We start from the raw sequence: 11,834 nt of genomic DNA on the forward strand, positions 1-11,834 counted from the left end.
TTAGTGTTACAATTGTTACAAGAGACTTTGCCTTGTTCAAAGGTATTATGTAGATTCTAATTGTTCAGTTTCTATCCATCACTTCAATGAGCCTTATCCGAAATTACGTCACAGACATAAAAATGGCTGCTGTAGTGTGGGGACAATCGTAAAATTTGTATGGACAACTATGGGAAGAAAATTTTTGAACGGCAATACGTGTCTCAGCCAAGAAGGAAGATATCAAACTCCAACTAGCAGGTATGGCTATAAGACATCACAATAAGTACGTAAAAGCAGTTTTCGGTTGAGTTTCAAAACAACACTAGATTGCTATTCTTTTAGCTAATTTATCACCATACCTGCTGGTTAGAGCTCGATATCCTCCTTCTTGGCTGAGATATTGCCGTTCAAAAAATTTCTTTCCATAGTCGCCCATACAAATTTTACGATTGTCCCCACACTGCAGTGACCATTTTTATGTCTGTGACATAATTTCGGATAAAGTCCATACAATTGTTATTTGACCTAATTATATACATGCAATATGTGACCAGATCTACAAAAACCTGACACAGTCGTGCATGCCTAGATTTTACAGTATAAAACATTGATTACAATGGGTAAAACATTTTAAAATTCCATCAATTTTTTAACACTGTTCTTAACAAAGAAAGTATCTAATGATAAAAATCCTACTCAAGAGGAGTTTGAAAATCTTTTGTTGCAGTAGACAAATGGATACGTAAGTTATGTGTAAATTGGAAAGCCACTTGATGGATTCACTAAGGTGCTAACACGTTGAGACAAATTCCTGTGATCATAGAATGCTGTAGTCATGAGCTAAGATTAATAATTAAATGTATTTCAGTATTGTGCCTGTTCCTATTGTCTATAGTCTGATAACTACAACAGTACTGAACTAGCTAAAATCCACTCTACGTAACAGAGAACAGAAATAATGAAAATGGTGGACATCCACTCAGCTGGTCACGTAGTACTGTACAGAAAGTGAAAGCAAGTATCATGTCACACATGGTGTATACACATATTCAAAGCTAGCTGTCTTTTCACCCCAGGCACATTCTTATTGTAGAGGTAGTCTTATATGACGAAATAGTACATGGAAGTGACATGTATAATATTTTGGCCAATCAAACCTTAAAAACTTGAAATCACACACGGCTTCTGTTTTAAAATATCAATAGCTCTAGTGTGATAACAAAACAAGCAGAAGTCACATGCTCAAGATTTTTACCAATCAAATTGCTTCTGTTTTTTTTTGAACTTCAAATGAAGAGCACCTTACATGCATTCCACTTTATATGTGTTGTCACACAAGAACTATTAGAACTTCTGTAGTCCCAATAGTTCCAATACAGAAGGGGCAGGTCATGTGTCAAACAAATTATGTGACCCTACAAACCCAAACCCCTGACTAAAAACATGAGGTATTAAAATATACACATTTAGAATTCAATATACAAACATCTCACAGCATAAGGTATTACAAATAGGAGCATTGACCCCATGTGTGCACAAACAAGAAGAAAACTGCTACATCATAAGCAAACACACTTTGCTCACGTGTGTTATTTTAATGTATTTGTACTCTTCACGAGCAGGTGTATAATAGGTTTTGAAACTTGTGTTGAAGGAATATTTTTTTAGGATGCATGTCTGCTCTCAGTATTTTCAATGCTGAACTTTGCAACAAGGCGGTTTTTGCATCACCCAGTCACATATGCTCTTGTATGTATACATACACGTACTAATGCAGCTCCTTCCTTCTACCCACTTACTGTATCTGTTAACCCTCCTATATGTACAAGCATAAGGAAAAATTAGGGATCATAGAAAAAATTTTGGGGGTCGCCTACACCTGCAGACATACTAGTGGACATTTAATCCCTAACTCAGTCTACATTAGGGATTAAATGTTCACTAATATATATCTGCTGGTGTAGGCAACCTTCCTAGTTTCCTTCCTTTTTTTTTCTATGATCCATAGTCAAACTTAAAATTCTTTATACTTTTTTTTTGTAACATTACTATAACTGGTGGACCCACATACCGCATCAGAGGAAAAAATAGCACCAGGGTTAATGTTTTTGTCTGAACGCACGTCCCAGCTACAGTATCAATTACTGACTCGAAAGTAAAGTGGCCATTCTGCTTTGCTTTAATTCAACTATGTTCAGCCCGTTACACACCACTGCAAATGAAGAACAGCAGGAGAAGCACCTCTGCAATCAATTCAGTCACTGTGGAAAATACGGACGGTTCCCGTTTACAAACAGAAAGTGATGCATCGTGCTACCATGAATCAACACCTTGGGCTGTTAGCTAAAAGAAATGGGACACAAAGGTAAGTCCATGATGCGTGTACATTTTAGGTACTGCGGTATGCCAAAAGGCACATCTAGGAATGAAGCGGTGCCAAACAGTGAAAAAATCAAGCCCATAGCCTTAGCTGTTATCGACTCATGCTCTGAAGGAATCAGGAAGAGAGACAGTTAGTCAGTCAGTAGAAAAATCCAAATTTAAAAAAAAATGTAGCTGCCTATTGGACGCATTTACTGTCGTACTGAAGGCACTTTTGTGTTTGGTTGTACCTAACCAATACTGCCAAGTCACCAGGATAGCATTGTGAAGCTGGTTTTTGGGTGATATTTTTGGCCAGAGAAATCAACAAACTACGTACAGTTGTTACGTGCAGCTACCTTACTAGTAATAGTAACATGTAAATGTGTACTACTGTATATTATACATGTATACATGTACATAACCTGTTGTACCTAAGACGGTTGTGGCCTGTACAGAGAAACTGATTCTGGATCCATTGGTTTTCTTTTGCCTTCTTGGTGTTTGCAAGAACCCATATTAACTACTGCTGTAATCTTCTGGTGTTCGTCACCTTCTTACTACCATGTATACCAGCAGTTCTGCTATGCAGAGATTTCCACCTTGTGTGTTTACACTGAGAAAGTTTGTCATACGCCATCAAACATCTTGTCAACTTAGAAGGAATGCAGAAATTAAAATAATAAACCGAAATGCTTCAATCAAAGTTAGGGACATAGTCTCAATAAAAGTTCCAAATATGTTACATGTGTGGGTTAATGGGCAGTTGAATATATAGTGTATTTATTATGAATGTGTACCAAAGAATCTCTAACTCACTTTTAGTTGTATAGCAAGTTGTGACTTCTGCGTTTTGTTGTTTTTTCTTATAGCCTTGTTGACTATGCAGTTAATCATGCAAACGATGACCCTCTTCTAGCAGCTGTTCCAACTGGTGACAACCCATTTCGTGATAAGAAAAGCTGCATCATCTTGTAAACTACTTCAGTTGTAAATTTCATTACAGAAAGTGTGCAAGAAATTAATTTATCCAGAACTTTTATCAGATGACCTGTAAATAAACCTTGTATATAAATTGTGCAATATTTTTATCCTGTGTGTATATATAAATCCTAATTTTTCGAATGAAATTATTTAGAGAAACTGCGCATTATTTTTAGTAATTATTTGCGGTCAGATTATGGCGGATTGCACGTCGCACAAATATCATCCAAACCTTGTCACCTTAACTTACTATTCGTATATCAGATCCTTACAAGCTGGGAAGGAACAGTAAATTCGCACAAACGCGAGTGGTACGCTAGTTTTTTACAAGTATATTAGTGATTTTATCAAAGGGGACTTTTTCACCGGTTTTATTCGAACTTTTTAAGCATCTTTTTCAGTTTATTTTAATTGCTAGGCTGTCCCCGTTCTTGTTTGTGACTGTTGAGAGTTTTAGTGACCCAAAAATATGGAGTCGCCCCCACAAAATGCTGGGAGCGATTGTGAAGATGGCGAAGTTGCATCCAGCGAGGACGAAGGAGTTGGAAAGGATAGCGTAGAAGAGGCGCCTAAGCATTCCCCAAATGGCGCAACAAGACAACGCGAAGAAGATAACGATGAAGATTTGAGCCCGCAAAGAAAGGTGTTTCCACAGGAATTTCGTATTTCACCTTATTTTTAAATATTTCTACTTCCACCATTTGTATTTAGAAATACCCACACTGCACAATTTTGTCACTACACGGCTTCAATGTTATCACACATGTGCATTCGCTTTCAACACCTTTTAGCTTCTGTTTTTCAATAGTAGGCTGTTGTGACACCTGTTAGCTATGGGTTAGACTGGCTATTTATGTGGCAAAGAACCAAATTTGGCAAATTATTTAGTCATGCTAAGTCCTGTAGCCTTTACATTGTGGTACTGCCCATATACTGGGTTACTGTAGTCTGGGAAGTCCGTGTGCCTGCCTATTGTTAGTTGCACAATACAGAGATGACAGTCGGCATAGCTGCCTTTTTAGAAAATCTTTGTTCTATTTTCAGAAGTTAAAACTTGACAACACAACTGAAGACATTGCTATTGAGAGCATATCCAGCCCATCATCTGCTGGAGAAGAACAGACATTAGAAGGGGAAGAACCATTGGAAGAAGGTGAAGAACCTGACAGCCATAAGGAAGAGGATGAAGAAGGAGAAGAGGGAGAAATTCTTAGTGACAGTGATGAAGATGAAGTAGCCACTGAAGAAACAAAGACTGCAGAGACTAAATCAGACGATAGCCCAAACAAGCGAAGTTCATCACCTAGATTACGTAGTATGAGAGATGATCGTGATGAGTCCCCGGTTGGTCACAGTTATCAACGACACAACAAACATCGTTACTCTGGCCATAGCCAATCTATGTCCTCTCGTAGTAGTAACAGTATGAGCCATGTGGCACGGAAGAATGCTAGGCGGTCCCCTGGTGACCGTGATCGTCGAATTGGTACAGAAATTAGGAGTAGAAAAGAGGGTAGTCCGTTTACTAAGAAGAAGCCCAAAATGAAGGCACCGCCTCCACCTAATTCACCATTTTGGGGTGAACGCAAACATCTACTGCCTACACCTGACCTGTCACCACGGACTGGCTACAACTTGGATATAGATTATCCGCAGCTTCCTCGGCGATTTTTAAAAGAGTACTTCCCTGGTCCACCAATGAGATTTGTCAGAGATTCTCACAGCCGAATAGACACCAGGGGTGAAGCATCTCAGGCAAGACCCAGACCAACTGTTAAGGATGCTCCCGTAACAAATCCCAGCAAGGAAGAAGCAGTAGAACAAGAAGGTGAAGCAAGTACAATAGCCAGTTTGCCTTCCATGCAGGAACTTGTAAAAGGTCAAATATTTTCAGACAATGGAAGTGAACTAGAGACTCCATTAATGGAAGAACGGTCACTGGTGAAATCTGACTCGCTTGCCGATGTTTTCAGTGAAGACTTCCCACTGTTAGATGGAGAAACTACACCCAACCAAACAGAGCCTTCATCACTTAAGAATCTCATCGCTGGTAGTGGTAGTGGTGGAGTAGATATTACAATAGCAGCTGGAGAACACAAGGTAAATCTGTAGCATTGAGATTTGTGCCTGTATGATGGAGTAAGTCTTGACTTACCATTGGCATGAAATGTACGTGTGCTATTGCAGTACAGGGATGGGTTCCTATTCATTGCATACACCTTGTGTTAAGAACACAATACAATATTTACAATGGTTGGCCTTTCAGTTAGGTTCCCAAGTGATTAAAAAAGAATGTCTTGCCATTTACTTCAAATATGATGTCATAGTGTGTCATAGTGCTAAAGGGACTAAGAAATGTGCTAACTAGACTAATTTCCTTTCTTATGTAAGGCTGGGTGTGACCCGTTACTATATATATGGTTTTGGTAAAGGTGTTGTCTCTATACACTGTTACCATAATAGCTGACTTGTCTATTGATGCTAAACTCCCTATCTCCATGTATAGCTGTGTAGAAATGCCGAATGTTACATTTTAGCCATGACTTTACTGTATTTCCATGTACTGGACATTGTGTTTTTCTTTTAAGTCGGAGGTATGCCATTGATCGAGCACACAGAGCTATCTTTTTTGTTGTTATGTAACTTACATGTAATGTAGTTATGGAATATATAATAATTAAATCATTATGGTGACCTCCCATAAACCATTGACATGTGATCAAGGGTCATAGTGGTCTACACACATGGTTTAGTCATACATATCATAACTACCACATACACGTTTCCATGGTCACCACATCCTGTGTTTTGACAAGTGCAAATAGTCCAGGTCATTAGTGTTTACTTGTAGGGCTGATCTATGTGGTCTATTATATAGATGGTGTACTGAGCTTGGTATGTATATTATATGCACATTAGTTCCTTCTGTGTAGTGTATATGTTCACAACAGATGCCATTTAGAGCTTATCCTGTCTTGAAGAATGCTTTATCTTTGTGTACGGTCTTTATGCTATACATATGGTGGTTGTTAGCTGCAACTTATTGTGTCTGGAGTGAAAAAATATATTATTCTTTTAGCCCCCACTTTGTAACAGGAATGCCTAAGTGCCACAGGGATGTCATCAACAAATTTGGTCCACCTTTGCTGGCCTTCTTTTTTATTGTATGGTACTGGAAGTACCAAATCTTTGTCTTTGTCCAGAGCTTTTCAATAGTTATTTTACTACAAAAGGCAAAAGTTACCACAATGTACTATTTATAGCTGTGTGATGTAATAGGATTATCTGATCCTTCAAAGTTGCTGACTAAACATGCTGTAATAGCATTCCCCAAAGCTATTTCATTGTCTATGCTGCTTCTCTACTTTGGGACCACAGGCCAATAATAGTAGGCTTTCCTCTTTCATATGTAAAAGTGTACTGAGCCAGACCTGTTGAGGCCAAAATCTCTTTCTGTCTTACAGAAGTTGTTTTGTGTGTCCTTACTTCAGGTATTTTGTAAGAAAGCCGATATGTTATACCTGTTTGGTTGTTGTTTCATGTGTGTATACATGTTATTGATCAGCAAACAAGTATTGTTACATTTACATTTACAGATAGTCTTTGTAGCAGCTAGTGTAATGTCTCACACACTTGATGATAGCTTTATTGTATGTGTCTATGGATCCTTTTTGTTTTTGTACTGATATCCACTAGCTATTCATATCTACAGTAAACAGTGTTGTACCAATATCAGATTTTGCTGATATTCCGATAACCAATATTGGATAATATTTTCAAGCCATAAACGTAGCTAATCAGATGTAGCACTACATGTGTATCTTCCTATTTGTTTTACTATCTTCTGCTAGTTTTACTAGAAATCAGATTATAAAGATGGTACTATAAATATAGCTGACAGTACGTAGTAACATTGTAATACTGGAGATACAGCTCAATGCATCATTTGGTACACATGAGCATGTATTTCTAAATATATCTTTATCTGCTGCTTTTACTGATCTGATACCGATATACAAACTACAGCCAATATATTGTTTTACTGATAATCAAACCAATTGTTGGTACAACACTTATAGCAGACTAATTCTATGCATGATGTGTTCAGAATAATCTTTAATTATACATTTATGTTGTACATATGTGTATGTCTATACATGTATCAATGTTTTGTGTTTGTAGGAAAATCTCAACACTAAAGTGGCTAGACAAGGTCAGTGTGTGGATGTGTGTGTGTGTGTGTGTGTAGTGTGTGTAGTGTGTGTAGTGTGTGTAGTGTGTGTGTGTGTGTGTAGTGTGTGTGTGTATAGTGTGTGTGTGTGTGTAGTGTGTGTGTGTGTGTGTGTGTGTGTGTGTGTGTGTGTGTGTGTGTGTGTGTGTGTGTGTGTGTAGTGTGTGTGCTCTATCCACTTGGCAGCACAGCCTAGTGGTTAGAGGACCAACGTAGTAATCACAACGTTCCAGAGTTGATGCTTGGTGACGCCTAGTTGCTGTTATTGTTGTTTCCTTGAACAAGAAACTTGAATGGTTTGAACCATCAATATCTTCCTTAGCAGTGTAGGAACTTCAGTTCTCCATGAGACATGGCACATTCCTCCCCTGAAGAATTTTGTCTCCACCACCTTTAACACCCAAGTTGTGTACAAGTAATTCAGTGTTAGCTTACTGGGGAGCAATGGCAGTGTTTTGTACAGCTTTGCTTTGTATGTGCGTATCTCTGTGTGTAAGCACGTATGTATGTGTACATGCATGTATAGTATAGTTGATATTATGACTACACTATGCATGCATGTGCAGACACAAATATCTCCACATTGATTTTATTTGTGTGTTTATTTTTCCCTTACAGTACATAAACAGCCATCAGCCAAGAAGCAGGTGAAGGCTACAGCATGGCATAACAAACAGAAGGCCATTGCTAAGCAAAGAGAGATCAAAGAGAATGAAAAGGCTTCACAACCTTGCAAGTACTTTCTCAATGGCTTCTGCAAATCAGTAAGTATTCTATATTTTTGTATTTCCAATAAGATATGACGTATTTATAATTCACATGCTCTATTAGAAAATTTTGTTCTTTTTAAATTTAAGCTGCTAAACATTTGCTGCTATTATCATCTTATAGTACAGTAGTACTTTATAATAGGGATCATGGGTTTTCTTGTCCCAAGAATATTTCTCAAAAAACAGCTTTCCTTTTCCTTCAAAACAGTTTGGCAGTAATGGGTAAACATAACCAAGCCCAAAACTCCTTCCAAGTGGTGCTGAAACGAACAGCAATTTTTACTATTCAGATAGTTATGAAAAAAAAGCAACCTAATATTCGATTATTTGTTAAACATGCATTTTTGTTGAATAAGCATTAAAAACCTTGGCTAGGAAGCAAGGTAAGGCCTGAGAGCTATCACTATCCCTTCTAAATAGAACTTTTACTGCATAAATACTTTATGCCACTTTGTTCACAATCTTTAAAGTTTTGAGGCTGCAAGTAATCACAGTGTACAAAGTGCTAACAAATATTTGGATGGTGTGTTAGTGAACTAAATATTGTCATGCCGACTGAACAGTCAAGTAACCGAATAATCATTTTAGCACTACTTCAGAGCGACCCCAATCCCTTCCAACAAATTTATATTGAATTTTTAAATTATCTATTTAACTGAACTTTCTACTAACTACTTTGAGCCAAATATAACTCGACTATGGTTAACACTATGGGCTTGATTTCGTAGCGAATGGATTGATTGCAGAGGCACTTCTTGTACTGTTCTTCGTTTGTAATGCTGTATGATAGGTGGAACAAAGCTGGAAACGAAACAAAATGGCATCAACACCTGCCAGTAATTGATAGTTGGGGCACATGTTGAGTCTGACCAGCACCATTCTTTCCTTTGATACAGTTTCACCAGTGATTGTTACAAAAGTTAACAATCAAGTACAAGGAAAAATTAGAAGTTTATATTTGAGTAGGGTAATAGAATACAAAGCAAAGAAACAAGGGAGGTCATCTACACCTGCAGGTATACTACAGAATGCCTACTTAGTGATGTACAGAGTATAGCCATGACTGAAGTAGGGAATAAACGTCAGATGTCCACTAGTATAACTGCATGTGTAGATGACCTCCCTTGTTTCTTTGCTTTTTATTTCTACGATCCCTACTCATATTTAGAAATTTCCAGTATTTTTTTCTTATATTTGTAGTTTATAGTGCCACTTCTGCATTTGTCACATATATGTCTTTTTGTAATAGGGAGATTCATGTTCTTATAACCACGTAGCACCACTTAAGCAAAAGAAGAAAGAAGTTTGCAGGTATTATATTGGAGACAATTGTACCAAGGGTGACGAGTGTCCATATCTACATGGTAAGAATGACCGTGGTGATGTAATACTGTTGTGAAATATTGTGGATTACATACTTAATTATACAGCACTGTTAGTATCACAAATGCGACCTGCTGAGCAAGACTTCTGTTACCCAACTAGTTTGCATTTCTTTTAGATTTCTTGTAGAGGGTATAATAATAATAATAATAGAGAGCAGGAAAAGCAAAACAATGGATTTGTACAGTGAAAATATAGAGTGCAACAGGTGTTTATTTAATCCATCATACTGAAGTCACGAGTGCAACAGGCTATAGAGTTAGGACTTGTCTAATTGTGTTTACCATGGACTGGTGAATTCATCGAGGTATTCAACCTTAGAAAAAGCAACAATAAAGTTGTGTTTTACTGCAACATAAACACATGTATCTCATGTTTGTTTATTGGTGCAGAAATGAAACAAAGGTACTCCCCATGAACAGAGTGAATCTGATAGTATACAATTTGAGCCTTGTTTCTCTGTTTATTGAATACTATTATTATTAGTATTGTAGTAGCACACGACGTTTACTGCAGTTTGTTCAAAAACGGAAATATGCAAACTGGTCGGGTTTTTGCTCAGCTGGTCACAGATTACCTTGTACGCTTACGTACTAGTTGTCTCTTTGATTTTGTTTGCAGAAACATTTCCATGTAAATTTTTTCATTCACGTAACTTCTGTATTCATGGAGACAGCTGTCGCTTCTCACATGTACCACTGACTGATGAAACTCGTGAATTACTTGCTGTTGTACTCCAACAAGATACCAAGTCGTCTGCATCAACGCCGACTGCAGTGATTAATGCAAACATTGATGCAACAACTCAGCCCCACCCTCCACAGCCCACTCCATTAATGTCTGTTGACACATCTGCAATGGCTCCTTTGGTCGGTATGGCTGCTCCACCTCTGATACCACAAGATCATCCTCCCCGGCCTCCTTGGGAGGGAATGCCTCCTCCCCAACTACCGCCACCTCCAATAATGATGCTGCCTCATTTTGCTGACGTGCCGCCACCTCGACTTCCCCCTGACCCCAATATAAGACCTCCTGATCAAAAGCTAGGTATTCTTCCCACACCACCAGCATATATGAAACTGGTACCCAGTAATCCACCTACACTTTCGCCACCACAACTACCGATAAATGCTAATATCAGTGCTGCTATTCAAGACCCCAGAAGCTCTGGTGATCCAAGAATGAGCCAACAGCATGTACCGAAACTACCTCAAGGTATCGGATTTATTGCTCCATTGCATAAAGAAATGCCACCACCTCAGGAGCAACAGCAACAACAACAGAAAGAGATCCCTCAGGAAGCTAATGCCATTGTAGAACAAGAGAAGACTGAAGGAGATGAGGCTGGTGACAATCTACCTCGCTTTCAACCACTGGAGCCACCTAAAGAAGTGGCAAGGCAAAAACCTCATTTTATACCAGACTTACCAACATCTTCGCTTACTGATATAGCTGGAGTAGACACCAGTCTCCCATCACATTTGGCACGACCAAGCAACGTGACTCATCATGCTATTGATCAGAGCCCACTGCGTCCACGTGATTCAAAATCAAAGTATTCTCATCTGAAGGTGAAATCAAGATCAGCTAAGCCAACAATGCAAGTAGAAGAACAGTCACAACCAATCATCAGAAAGGACAATGTACAGAAAAGTATTCTCAAGAGAGCAGCTGATCATGACAAACCTATCGAACCATTCTCCATGTTTTCACAAAGTAACTCACAACGTGATGAAAACCCAAGCTTCGGTGAGATTCAACCAGTATTCTCTAGGAGAACTAACAATGAAAGTAACAAAGAAGCTGAAGACAAGGCTGAAGATAAGCCAGCCACAGATGACAAAACTACCAAAGATTCTAGTGTTCCTTATTATGCTATGTTTGATACTGGGTTTGGTAGTGGGCTTCAAATAGAGAGTGCATTTGGTTCTTTAGAAGATTGATTTCTTAAAATTTCCTTGTCAAAAGAATGTATGTCTTTATTTGTAATGCTGCACTATATTTGTAAATGTTGCACCATAGACTTCAATCTCTTAATAAATGTATGTTATACTTCATATGTAGTTATAGTAGCTACCATGTTTGAAAGATTAATCACTTTTTAGTTATATAATTTATGTAGC

At 38.2% G+C, this 11,834-nt stretch overlaps 1 protein-coding gene across 1 annotated transcript; it reads left to right on the forward strand.

Moving 5' to 3' along the window:
- The first annotated feature begins 3,493 nt into the window (after nt 1-3,493).
- LOC136253254 (uncharacterized) lies at nt 3,494-11,824 on the forward strand. The gene is made up of 6 exons (XM_066045891.1): nt 3,494-3,970; nt 4,372-5,427; nt 7,510-7,540; nt 8,177-8,322; nt 9,578-9,692; nt 10,333-11,824. The coding sequence occupies exons 1-6, from the start codon at nt 3,797-3,799 to the stop codon at nt 11,652-11,654; spliced, it is 2,844 nt and encodes a 947-aa protein (XP_065901963.1). The 5' UTR covers nt 3,494-3,796; the 3' UTR covers nt 11,655-11,824.
- Nucleotides 11,825-11,834: the final 10 nt, after the last annotated feature.

This window comes from Dysidea avara, chromosome 4 (assembly GCF_963678975.1).
Source record: "Dysidea avara chromosome 4, odDysAvar1.4, whole genome shotgun sequence".
Taxonomy (NCBI): Eukaryota; Metazoa; Porifera; class Demospongiae; order Dictyoceratida; family Dysideidae; genus Dysidea; species Dysidea avara.

Excerpts from the sequence above, each read along its gene's own strand:
- LOC136253254 (XM_066045891.1), top strand. The coding sequence starts at position 3,797 with ATGGAGTCGCCCCCACAAAATGCTGGGAGCGATTGTGAAGATGGCGAA. Across the intron at positions 7,541-8,176 it reads CACTAAAGTGGCTAGACAAG|TACATAAACAGCCATCAGCC; the intron begins GTCAGTGTGTGG and ends TTTCCCTTACAG. Across the intron at positions 9,693-10,332 it reads CGAGTGTCCATATCTACATG|AAACATTTCCATGTAAATTT; the intron begins GTAAGAATGACC and ends TTTTGTTTGCAG.